Below are 13,824 nucleotides of genomic sequence, written 5' to 3'. Positions count from 1 at the left end.
TGCTAACAATATTCATTAACGCACAACAAAAATGGCGCCTTAGTTCAGGTTGACAGCAAGTGTAAGACTGGCCCATTCTTGATCAATTATTGCTAGCTGGAGGCTTAGGCTCTGCCCAACAAACCCGATTCTTCTAGTGCAGTCCCCTCTCATGCATTTCCTTTATCCAAGAGTAAAAGTCTAAATTCTTTCCCTTCTAATTCATATCTAGTGTTATTATTCTGATTAAAAGCTCCACTGAACTCCCTTCTAAAATTATTTGGGGGTTTTCTTCCTTGTAGTTTTGTTTAACAATTCACATTGCCCTTCTTGGATGCATTCCCCATGAAGTACAAAACTTTAGGAAAAACACATTTTTAAAAATCTCTCTGGAGGAGCTTGCCCTTCCCTAATAAGTTAGGTCTGGTTCCCACTTTGAGAACTGTTGAATTACTGTATAGGCGAGTTTACTAATAAAGAGGTAGAGTTATCATGACCACACAGATCCCATCTCCTAATGGGACACAGAAAGGTCAGAGGGATCGATGTGGTGCTGAAAGTTCATGTATTTAACATCATCTTTGGATTATTCTTGCACATGAGAAATACTGACTTGATCTTTGCACTGTTGGTGTAAATGCAACCTTGTGCATTTTATACACATGATCATGACAAATCAATAATTATGCCTTTTCCGTGGGAAAGGAAAGCGCAGAAGTAGGGGTCGCGAAATGAAACTCCAGGGGTGACGACTCAGAACCAACATCAGGAAATATTTCTTCAAGGAGAGGGTGGTGGATGCCTGGAATGCCCGTTCAGAGGAGGTGGTGAACACAAAAATGGTCAAAGAATTCAAAGGGGCATGGGATAAACACTCTGAATCCCTAAAGGCTAGAGGATGGAAATGAAGGAAAGAGTGCATGGGGGTAACCTGCTGGGTGGCGGTTACTACCCTTAACAGTATGTATGGGGATAACTCCCCTTAACCAATAACTCTTGATGCGTTTGATGGCACAGGGAGGGGAACTGGATTCAGATGACAACCAACTTGAGCCCTGACTTTTACGGTTTGGGGTACTGATATGCAGACATAAGGGAAAAAGCACAGGACTGCTTCTATGGCCAAGTCCAAAAGCAAAGCATGCCATGCAGTATTGTCTGAATTTTCAAGATGGCTCCTCACCCAGTAAAAATATTGCCATGTTAAAATATAAGGCTTGGGGGTAACCCTGCACAGAGCGGCAGTTACTACCCTTAACAGAAACATGGGGGTAACCTGCATTGAGTGTCAGCTACTACTCTTAACAGAAACACAAGGGTAACCTGCACAGAGTGGCAGTTACTACCATAAGAAACTTGCTGGGCAGTCTGGATGGATCATTTGGTCTTTTTCTGATGCCAGTCCTATTACTATGACATCAGCACATTTTTCTAATTTAAATACCAAACTAATTAATGATTATTTACATTGTTATATATGATTCAAAGATAGATCTTATACTACCCTGAATACCAACACTTCATGTATATGTATTGTTTACTAATTCTCTTCATCTCAGAAATGAACAGATAAAATCAGGTATCTGGAGTGATACAATTAGCATAATTGTGAATAATTTTTCATAGAAACACCTTGAAAATGAAGCACTTGCATATTATTTTTCAAAAGTTCTGTCAAAAACACGTATATAAAATTACAATAAAAAACACGAAACCATCTTCATTTTGGAGGATTATTGGGTCATATCGTTAAGCATAATATTTACATAAGTTATTAATAGTCATAATTAGAGTGTAATATAAATCTGAGTGAAACTGCTAAATAGAAATCACTAGAAGTCCAGGTGTTTCCTGCCTCCGGTCATAGCAGCACATCCTGCACTCAGCACCTTGGCACATTCTGACAGATCCCGTTTGCTTGAGCGACTCGCTCTGTCTGACAGGTCTGGTGGCAAATGTAGGCGCTAGAGTAGGAGGTTTTCAGAAGAGGGAAAGAAAAAAAAAAGAAAAAAAAAAACATTATCTTTTTAAATATGTGATCTAGAGAAAAGTTATCATGCTAGTTTTTCCACATTTAGTTTTGCATGTCATTCAGGTCATCTTGTGAGTTAGGAGATGTGTTTTCTTTATAAATACTTCATTTTTCCAATATATAACATGTTGGAAATTGTTTTCTATATAATTATTCAGGAAAATAAATCACCAGTATGCATGTCATCTCTCTCCAAAAGTATACTGGTACTGCAATATTTTCCAATTACACTGAGCGGAGATATGGCACACAGGCTATTTGTGAATTAAAGATCTGATGAACTCAAGAGTGCAAGGACATGAAACGTGATTTGGGAAAAGATCATCAGTAATTACAGGGAACAATACAAATAGATAAACATATTTTAGAGAAGCTATGGAAAAATATTATCACAGCATGTGCTCCATATCCATAGAAACAGTAACAGAAACAGCTAGCGATAAACCTGCTGTGCAGGTGCTCACAGCTGCAGAGCAGGATATCCCAATGTACTATTCCTATCATTGTTCCAATTTAAAGGTTGCTGTACCATCTTGCCAGTCCAAATCCAGGTCACTTAACATAGGTACTGCACAAGTGTGTACAGGTCATGCCCACGCCCTTAGTTCTCATACAGATACCAATTGGATACCATAGTGTGTCATCTAATTTGTGACATTCTTGTTAATATGATTGCTTCCAAGCATGTTGTGCTTAAGTTTTAAAAATAACCCATAATAAATTCAATTAATATTGGGTGGGCAGTTATACTTTGCATACGTTTTACATACTGTACTATACATGGAATGAAGAATTGAATTGCATTACTGCTATACCACGTACCGGCATCCTTCTTGATAACGAAAGGTCTGGAAATCAACATTTTTTGTTATAGTTTGCTTTTTCAAAATTTGAAACTATAAAACTTAATATGCACAAATTACTTTGGGGATAAAGTTTCACTTTGCTACAACCAAGACATGGTATAAAGGGTTTGCTGTACTATGAAACAGTTAAGAGCTTTTTAAAATCTTCTCTTCCCTCATGTAATTATACCACCTTCTATTTCAGGCTTCCCATTTTTTAGCACATAAAATGCTGTTCAACTATAAAATAATATGAAAGGGGCGATTTAACAAAAAAGTCACTAAATGAACATCCATCAGTGATGAAGTAGTAAATTCAAATATTTGCCTTTTGTTCCCTATTGTAACTAGCACCATTAGTTAAAATTATAAAAAAATTTTTATATAAAAAATATTTACAGTACTTGATCACTAAAAACGAATCAAAGTAAGAGCACACCCTAAGATGAATTTTAAATATTGCAAGCCCAAATACATTTTTTCATATGTATTTTAAGTATAAAGATGGTAAGGCAAATTGCCCACTAAATTTAAGATCAAGTGACCAGATGCCTCCAGGTTCAGGTTTAACCACTCTTGCTTTTGTTCCATTGCATGTGGGGCTTGTAGTTGTGATTCCCCTGAGAAAAGCAGGACTACAAATCCATCTATGCAAAGCATTACAGCCCTGCAAATCTCAGAACCAAAATATAAACCCAAAACCATCTCCACCGAAGTCAAAAGAGCCACAGGGGACTGCCATAGCAACCTGAACCAGCACCATGAAAGTGCTTGGAATTGCTGGAATTTTAGAAAGTGTTACATTGCATCTCTCTACATATGCATAAAACATATGTTTCCATTTAAACATATTATATTTTGCATATTTCTGAATTATAAAGGCTTAAGACTGTTCTACATATGTAAGTCAGGTGTGTGCTATACACAGTTCCAATGTTTTTCTTTTTCAAACAAAATTCAGAAAGGGGCAGTTGAGAAAGTGAATGAGTGAAGAAAGGAGAGGAGAAATAATTCCATTTTTCAGATTTCTAATACAAACATTGCCCCAACAGATATTTTAAAGGCTCTGTAGATACTGTGTCGATGATCTGAAGTTCCAAGTTTTACTTTAAGGGTTCAGCTGGTATTGGAAGAATGGGAATCAATCAGTTGTTTCACATACCCAGGAACAGGAACACATTAGGCCTTGAAAAATCAATCAAACATTTGTATGCTTACATTTGTAAGCACTAATGTATATCGTATATGTTTTTCATAGCATGAAACCATGTTCAAGTGCATAATCTATTCTCTATGTATATGGCACTAGTCTGCAAGGATATTCATATAAGAACAAAAGAAGTTGCCATATTGGGTCAGACTGAGGGTTCATCAAGCCCAGCATCCTGTTTCTCAACTGTGGCTAATCCAGGTCACAAGTACCTGGCAGGTACCTAAACATTAAATAGATCCCATGCTACTAATACCAGTAATAAGCAGTGGTTATTCCTTAAATCAGCTTGATTAATAGAAGTTCATGGATTTCTCCTCTAGGAATTTGTCCAAACCTTTTTAAATCTCAGCTACACTAACTGCCTTAACCACATCTTCTGGCAATGAATTCTAGAGCTTAAGGGCCGGATTTTAAAATCTGTGCGCACAAATGTACGCCTGATTTTATAACATGCCGCGCGCATGTTATAAAATCAGGGGTCGGCACGCGCTGAGCCCTCGGGGAGACCAGCTGGCTTTTCCCATTCCCTCCGAGGCCGAAATCGGAGCGGCCTTGGAGGGAACTTTCCTCCCCCCCACCTTCTCCTTCCTTCCCCTATCTGTCCCACCCCCCAGCCCAACCCCCCCCCCCCCGGTACCTTTATTTCAGAAGTTATGCCTGCCAGAGGCGCACAATCCCACAGCCCAGCGGCAGTGGAGTGGCCTCCGGCCCCGCCCATGCCCCGCCCATTTTTTCAAGCCCTGGGACTTACACGCGTAAATCCACCTGGATATTTCAATATAAGTCATATCTCTTGGCTAGTTCATACTGGTTGTACATTCTCAGTTATACTATGAGTTCATCCCATGAAGCTTAGTGGTTATTTCTATTGGAAAGGTCACGGAGATTGGCTTTTGCATCACATCATCTACCATACAGCATTACATGACGGACATTTTCCATGAGGTCGTATATTTATGACTATACCCTTCATGCTGTGTTGTAGTGACTGTGCTCTTTGTGTCACATACTTGTGACAATGAATCACATTATAATAGTCATTTTCTTCCCCTCTGCTGTTTCCGGGAGAATATCATAAACCTCATAGTAGTCATACTTTATGCTCATGTTTCAGTGTGTGATCACAGAAGTGTGTTCTCTTAGGCAAAGCTATCATGACTAGTCTCTTCAGAGGTTACATAGGGGCAATGGAATTCATATCCTTTCTCCCGTTAGAGCTAGGTAATAAAAATGATATCTTTGGCAATTCTCTCTCAGAAATCACATTCCCATTGGGCTATGTCTATGATTCCCATATTGACTAGTTCACAAAGCAGTCATGCATGGAGAACTCTTCCAGTCTTGTGCCCTCTCTGTTTCTCTATGATACTGTGCTCATATATCCTTAAGATTAGCCTGTAGCAGGGATACAGCTATAAGCTATCTTTCAGTCCTCTAGTAGTGGATATATATGGAATTCAACCTTTACTCAAAGTCTGTCTCAGCTCATCAGTTACTCCAAGTTTGTTATATGGGCTCAGAGATAAAACTTATCCAATAGATTATGATTCTCATTTTCTTCCTCAGTCTGCCCTTCCTTTTCAATTGCCTTGTTCTTGTTATACAACTTTCTCTCTCTCTCTCTCTCTATATATATATATATATATATGCATATATATATAATTACAGATCTCTTCTTCTGGGCTTCATGGTTATTCCTAACATGTATTGTTTGGTTTTGACTGCCCACAGATGGTTGATCTCTTAGGTTCATTATCTGACCTGCTCAAGAACTTTTCAAATCTTCTATCTGCACGATATCAAGCTTACAAGTCTTTAATTCTGGTTCAGTTGGTTGCATTTTTGGTGCTTTCTAATCTCTCCTGATCCACTACTAATTTGTGGATGTCCTTGCAGACATCCTTAAGTTTGGCAATCCCTATCTGTGTAATTTTACTAAGGCTGGCTGCTTGTTATTAAAGAAAATGAAATGGACTAATTAGGGTTCCTTAATAACAGCAGTTCCATGGTTTGACATAATAATCTACCCATCTCCCTTGCATACCCAATTCTTTTTATTTTCTTGGTCTGGCAGTTTCCTCCTGCTTCTTTTGGTGTGGCAGCTTCAGGTCATCAATTCCAACCTGATTTAGGTTGGTAGGGACCTTACAATAGTTTTCTATGAAATAAATTGGTGGTTTCAGTCCAGTACCCAGTTGGCAAGGACCCATATCATCAAAACCATCATCACAATTTGAACTAATTGGCACCACCATTGCAGAAAGATCAAAGACTGCATAGACATATCATAAACAATCATACTTTCTCTCCTCAGCGTTGGTCTTTCCAGAGCAGAACTGAGGTACATTGGCAGTGCATTTTGGGAAGCCCATCCTGCACTGCCAGTGCTGTATTTACTCTGTGGATAAATGAAAGACTTCAGTTTCCAAAGCTGTCACTCACTTTTAATGAGCATTAAAATTAAAAACAAATAAAAGACAAGTAGACAATGAGATTTAATGTGGTCAAAAGTATCTGGGGAACAACAATAGGCAAGGGCAATATACTTGGAGCGATGCAATATTTGCTCATACTAACCAAGAAAATGATCCGGGTACACTAGAAGATAATATACTGCAAACAAACCAAGCAGCAGCAACCAAAGCAGAGCGCATATTGGTGTGAATTACACAGGGGGGGAAAACAACAAGGAGATCATCCTTCCACGCTTTAAAGCCCATATTAGGCAAAATTTGGGCATGCAACCTGAAAAAGGATGTGCAAATGTTATAAAAGTAAAAAGAAGGGCCACAAAATTTATACAGGGGACACAGAAGTTACATATGCAGATAGACTGCCCGTAGAGAAAAGAAGCAGAGGGAGGATTTAATTAGCCTGTATAACTAATGAGCCTCACAGGGATGTTTTCAGTGATCCTTTTACCCCAAGAGCAAAATACAAAACTAGGAAGCTCTTTCTAAGATTACGGAGAAATAGATGTCATCAACTTCGGAACAAGGGATTCTTTTATTTAAAGCATGTCAAAGGAGGTAGTTAAATTTACTAAATAGCTTCAAAAGAAACTGATAAAGCTTTTAAAAGAAAGAGATATCAGTAGATGATATCAATGTTACTGTAAAGCACTGATCCAAGGATCTTAACTGATTGCCATATTTGGTATTGCGAAGTCTATCTATCTGTGTTAAGTGCATAGAAGATTGATATAACTGGTTTAACTGAAGCGGCCTGGATCTTGCACTGTGCTGCATTATTTCCGTGCTACATAAAAACATAAGACTTGTCATACTGGGTCAGATCAAGGGTTCATCCATCCCAGTATTCTGTTTCCAATAGTGGCCAATCCAGGATTCCAAACAGTACATAGATCCCATGCTGCTAATACCAGAGATAAGTCTACCCAGGTAATAACGGTTTGTTGACTTCTCCTCCAGAAACTTGTCCAAACCTTTTTTAAACCCAGTTACACCAGCTGCCTTTACCACATACTTCATAGTATATCCCAGAGCCTTTGTATTTTTTGAAAGAGTAAATAACAGATTTACATTTATCCTTCTATTTCATTAATGATTTTAAGGCACCTCTAACATACCCTCATCTCTTCTGCAAGCTGAAGAATTCTAACCTCTTTAGCTTTTCCTCATAGCGCAGCCACTCTATTCCCTTTAATCATTTTGGTCACCCTACTCTGTACCTTTCCCAGTTCAACTACATTTTTTTTGAGATGCGGTGACCAGAACTGCACACAATACTCGCTGAGGTATATCTTAAAAAAGTACGCGCGCTCGTACTTTTGTTCGCGCAACCAGCGCAAACAAAAGTACGCCGGATTTTATAAGATACGCGCATAGCTGCGCGTATCTTATAAAATCCAGGGTCGGCGCGCGCAAGGCTGCGCAAAATTGGCAGCTTGCGCGCGCCGAGCCGCGCAGCCGGCCTCCGTTCCCTCCGAGGCCGCTCCGAAATCGGAGCGGCCTCAGAGGGAACTTTCCTTCTGCGTCCCCCCACCTTCCCCTCTCTAACTCACCCCCCTACCTTTGTTGTGCAAGTTACGCCTGCTTGAGGCAGGCGTAACTTGCGCGCGCTGCCTCGGCATCCCCCGGCACAGGCCACAGCGCCGGGGGACTCGGGACCGCCCTCCCAGCCCGCCCCCGGACCCGCCCCAGACTGCTCCCTGACATGCCCCCGGACACACCCCCAGCCTGCCGACATGCCCCCCGGACACTCCCTCTCCCGCCCCTTTTACGAAGCTCCGGGACTTACGCGTGTCCCGGGGCTTTGTGCATGCTGCGCCGGCGCATGTAAATCCGGCAGGATTTACATGCGCGCAGGGCTTTTAAAATCTACCCCTATGTGTGGTCTCAACATGGAGTGACACAGAGGGATTTTGACATTCTCTGTTTCATTCTCCATTCCTTTCCTAATAATTCCTAACATTCTGTTTACTATTTTTTCTGGAATTCAGGAACTTAGCACCAAGGGAATTGAGATTGGAGGTAAACTATTTGCTATTTCACAAAAAGGTGAAATGCTGGCTTTTTCCATTCTAGCCATTAGAGAGAGACATTACTCATACGTTGGTATACTCCTCTGCTAGGTTTGAATCTTTTTATATTTTACTTAATTTAATTTTTTTTAGTTATTTTTATTAGATGATTATTGCAGTTTTAATGTTATTTAATGTTGTTTGTATCTGGATTTATTTATTGTAAACTGCTCCAACCAAAGACTCCTTTGAAAGAGCAGTCTATGAGAGCGAAGAAATAATAAATAAATAAATACATTCTAAAAAGAAATCACAGGTATCACAGCAGTCTCTTCAACCTTTTTTAATGCATGAAAAACATTTTATCTGGGCTTCTAAAATGGAAGTTTTAGACAATGTCCACATCTCATCTCTATTCCTTTTAATGTTTTTTTTCTAACTAATTTCCTCATTTAATCATAGTCTCCATTTTAAAGTTATATGCTACTACAGTAGTTTTGCTTAATGTTCTCTCCCCAGTAATTATTTCAAATTTGATTGCATTATGATTGCTATTGCTAAGCAGCCCCACCACATAACCCCTTGTACTCCACTGAGGACTAAATCTAAAGTCATTATCCTTCCAGGAAACAATCATTTACGGCATTATAAAACTAAACCTCTCTAGAATGGCATGATGAGACACTGATCCAGTCAATAGTGGGGTAATTAAAATCTCCATGTCTTAACCTTTGTAGCTGCACCTTTTAAAGTATGGTTTTTTAAAATTTGAATTTCTATATGTATTTGTATTCACAACCTGTTTATTAGCAGAAGATATAGGTAGTGTAGAGTCATTCACATCTGTGGGCTCTTTTTTTTACATCCATCTGGGCTACTTCAGCCTTAACATAACTTCTCTACCAGGATATTCTAACTTCCCTGTTTTGACAGTATTCTTGGAAAATATCTCCCTCTGAACCATATGCTTTTGAGTGACTAACAGCATTCTCCCACAGACTAATTTAGTTCTAGCTACTTTATAAATAATAGTGTCTGCAGCCTTGTTCCATCCCAGTTAAGATGGAATCCATTATATCAGAATATGCTCTCTGTTTCCCAGTTCTTAACAAATCTAAAACCCTCTTCCCTGTACCACTGTCGCTTCCATACACTGAGATTCTGGAACCCAGCCTGCCTCTGGGGTCTGGAATAGGAAGCATTTCCGAGAATGAAACTGGAGGTTCTGGATTTCAATTTTCTACATAAAAGCTTACATTTATCCTCCAGAACCTCTTTCCTACACCTTCCTATGTCATTGGGACCCACGTGTACCATGACAGCCGGCTCCTTCCCAGTACTCTCTAAAATCCTATCTAGGTGAAGTGTAATGACCACTACACTTTAGACCCGATATAACAAACAATAGGGTCCAAAAATGTGTTCCACATTTTAAGATAGCCTGCATTATATCAAGTTTAAAGAGGTCGATATTCAGCACCATTTAACTGCATAAGTATGGACTTATCCAGCTAAGTGACACTGAATATTAAGCTCTATAATGAAAGTGTATGACTGTGTTATAAGCAATTTTCATTATACTGAGCTGCATTATAACAGGCCTACATTGTACCTTCATACCCGGCATATAACCAAATGAGTCTCAGATCCAGTAGCCAGCCAGTTATCTACATTCCTAATGACTGAATAGCAAGCTACAAAAGCAATCCTAACCCTTCCCTCCTGGGCTCATACCCTTGGAGACATCCTCGGTGAGAGGTGACATGGCATCACCTGGTGTAGGGGTTCTCAACTCTGTCCTCAAAACACACCTAGCCAGTCAGATTTCTAAGATATCCACAATGAATATGTATTAATTTGTATGCATGCAAATCTCTCTCATGCATGTTCATTGTGGATATCCTGAAAACCTGACTGGCTAGGCATGTCCCAAAGACAAGGTTAAGAACCTGACCTGGAGGGCAAGTCCAAGCTACAGGATCACTTCATGCCACACGAAGGCTCCAGGTGACCTTGCTCCTCCAAAGCAGCACAAGGGCAGCTAGACTCGAGTTGGGACTGCTCTAAAATGTCTCCTCTTCTGTCTGCTGCAGCTCTACTATGTCTGGCCTCCAGAGATCAGACTTGTTCTCCAACAGCCAGGTTCTCTTTATACCAAATGCAAACATAGAACTTCTCATTAACAAGTAAAATAACCATACACGTGGCAATTAATGCAAGAGACTGTATAGCCCACATCTTCTTGTTGGGTTTCTGTCTGCATCTTCATTTTTGTTGAATAAGTTTTTAAACCTGTTTAAGGAATGGGTATATTTAAATCTAAGAATTTTGAATTTGATTAATAGGTGTGTTTTATGTTAGTCTCTCAATGACCAGGAATAGGTCTAAAATCAGAGTTAATTGCATGGTGTTCTATAAAATAAAGTATATACAAGATATAGGTCCTTGCCCCAAACAGCTTACATTATAACTGGTCACTTGAGACAACACAGCCTCCTAACAGTCCCAGCATTCACAGCTCCCAGGAATGGCCTCCAAAAGCCTCAGCACCCATATACCCAAGTCCTTCTTCCACTGATACCTGTCATTGCTGCTGACTGGCTGAAAAGAGGAGGGTGGGATGGAGAGAGTAAGCAAGGGTGCCTTAGGCCACATCCTTTTTGCCACTTTGAGCCACGTGGAACCCTGTAGTGCTGTTTGGTTCAAAGCAGCAGACACGCCTTGGGTGCATAGGATGACAACGTAGTCCAAGACACTGCTCCACACTTCCCTTTTATCAGTCAAATTAGCAGTGATGAAAGAGTAGGAGAGTGGGGCAGAGTAGCGGGGAGTGGCCTGGCCACTATCAGAAGTTAGGTGTGACTGCTGGAGGTGGATGGATTATGGCGTTTTTTAGATTAACAGATAGACCCATGTTTTCATGTTGGTGAGGGAGGGGGCTATCAGAATTTGCTTTAAATGGAAAACCAGAAGTCTTTATAATAAGGTGAACACAGTGGGGTAGATTTTCAAAGGGTTGTGTGCGTAAGATATGCGCGCAACCCCCGAAAACCTCCCCCTACCTCCCCCTGCGTGCGCAAGTCCCGGGGCTTCGAATAAGGGGCTGGCTGGGGGCGTGTCCGAGGGTGTGGCGGCGGTCCGTGGGCGTGTCCGGGGCGGGGCCGAGTGCTCCGGAACAACAGCCTGTGCCGGGGCAGGGAGCCAGCGGCGCGCGCAAGTTACACCTGCCAGAGTCAGGCGTAACTCCACGAAATAAGGTGGGGGGGGGGGATTTAGTTAGGACTGGGAGGTGGGTTAGATAGGGGAAGGGAGGGAAAGGTGGGGGGGATAAAAAAAAAGTTCCTTGCAAGGCTGCTCCGATTCTGCAGCGGCCTCGGAGGGAACGGAGGCAGGCTGCTCGGCTCGGCGTGCGCAGGTTGCACAATTGTGCACCCCCCTGTGCGTGCCGACCCTGGATTTTATAACATGTACAGAGAAGGGCAACCAAAATGATAAAGGGGATGTAACAGCTCCCCTATGAGGAAAGGCTGAAGAGGTTAGGGCTGTTCAGTTTGGAGAAGAGACGGCTGAGGGGGGATATGATAGAGGGTCTTTAAGATCATGAGAGGTCTTGAACGAGTAGATATGACTCGGTTATTTTCACTTTCGAATAATAGAAGGACTAGGGGGCACTCCATGAAGTTAGCAAGTAGCACATTTAAGACTAATCGGAGAAAATTCTTTTTCACTCAACGCACAATAAAGCTCTGGAATTCATTGCCAGAGGATGTGGTTAGTGCAGTTAGTGTAGCTGGGTTCAAAAAAGGTTTGGATAAGTTCTTGGAGGAGAAGTCCATTAACTGCTATTAATCAAGCTGACTTAGGGAATAGCCACTGCTATTAATTGCATCAATAGCATGGGATCTTCTTAGTGTTTGGGTACTTGCCAGGTTCTTGTGGCCTGGGTTGGCCTCTGTTGGAAACAGGATGCTGGGCTTGATGGACCCTTGGTCTGACCCAGCATGGCAATTTCTTATGTTCTTATGCTCGCGGCAGCTCGTGCATGTTATAAAATCGGGCGTAGATTTGTTTGCGCCGGGTTGTGCGAACAAATCTGCGCCCTCGCGTAAGTTTAAAGTTTTGCCCCATTGTGCAGATAGACAGTAGGATTTATCATTTAGGACATGTAGTGCAACCGAACAGGATTCCTTTATAAAGATTTTTTGAAAGAACATGCAGCAGCTGTCCTCACTCAGAGAAATAATATTTAACCTTTGCATTGCCTAAAGAGATACAAGAACTTTGAACTTGCCAAAACTTACTTAGTAGCAAACTAAAATAACTGCAATATTAATACTGTGCTATTAAATTAATTATCCTAGAGACTTACCTATTATAATTTAAACACATCTGAAATATGCTTAGTTTTCAAGATGTAAGAGATATCTATCTAAGCTCTTCCTTTAATTGTTAGGTCAGCTCGGTGGTTAATTCCTGCTTCTTTCCATTCAGTGGAGCAGGTCACATCACTCACACAGTATTTAGCATTTATTAAGTCATGCAGCTTATAGCTCAATGCATGATGTTGAGGAAAGAAAAGCTTTTAAACTTCTATATGGCTGTATTCCTCCTGGTGATACTAGTTATGCTGAGAAATGCTCATTCAAGTACAGTAGAGAAAGCTGAATAAACGTGCCAATGCCAAAGCACATCAAAGGACTCAAAGCTATGCAAATGACTACACTTTAGTAACTTAACTTTTCCAATCAGAAGTCCAAGCACTCTACTATAACTAATTACAGTAATCCTCTCAGGAGGCAGATCTAGTCCTCTAAACTCCGAGATCAAAGCCACATATAAATCAAATAAATAAACAAACGTTCCCATCACTTTATCACAACAGAACCATTTCATCTCTCAGATTTTGCCTACATCATACTTTATCCTCATACATTAATTCTCTCGGCAATGACAGGCAGGGCTTAATGAATTCATGATGAGCGTCGCAGGTAGCCTCACTTTATACAACTTTTTGTGCATTTCAGAATTCCAGCATCACAAAACAGAAGCTATCGTGGTATCGGTTACTCACATTTTTCTCACAGGAACAGTTTTGTCCTGCCAGGATTACAATACAAATAACTAGCTTTCTCAGGGTGCACAAATATTTTTATGTTTAATTTGCAAAGGGCTTCATGATGCAAGAGCCAGGCAAAATGAGATCCAAATTGTCTACCGGTTGAAATTAAAGAAATACAGATATTCACGAGCCCTGTTAAAAAATACTATTTCT

At 40.7% G+C, this 13,824-nt stretch overlaps 1 protein-coding gene across 5 annotated transcripts in view; it reads right to left on the bottom strand.

Moving 5' to 3' along the window:
• Positions 1-1,698: 1,698 nt before the first annotated feature.
• Positions 1,699-13,824, bottom strand: part of ELP4 (elongator acetyltransferase complex subunit 4) — a 188,151-nt gene continuing 176,025 nt past the window's right edge. For all 5 annotated transcript variants that reach the window (XM_029583132.1, XM_029583136.1, XM_029583135.1 and 2 more), the window contains one exon: positions 1,699-1,943. In XM_029583132.1, the coding sequence (XP_029438992.1) occupies positions 1,812-1,943 (132 nt within the window). In that variant the 3' untranslated portion in view covers positions 1,699-1,811. The remainder of the gene's footprint in view (positions 1,944-13,824) is intronic.

The sequence above is a fragment of the Rhinatrema bivittatum genome, chromosome 17 (assembly GCF_901001135.1).
Source record: "Rhinatrema bivittatum chromosome 17, aRhiBiv1.1, whole genome shotgun sequence".
In the NCBI taxonomy this organism is placed as follows: Eukaryota; Metazoa; Chordata; class Amphibia; order Gymnophiona; family Rhinatrematidae; genus Rhinatrema; species Rhinatrema bivittatum.
Note: the sequence above shows the minus strand (reverse complement) of the source record. Positions and strands in the feature narration are given on the sequence as shown.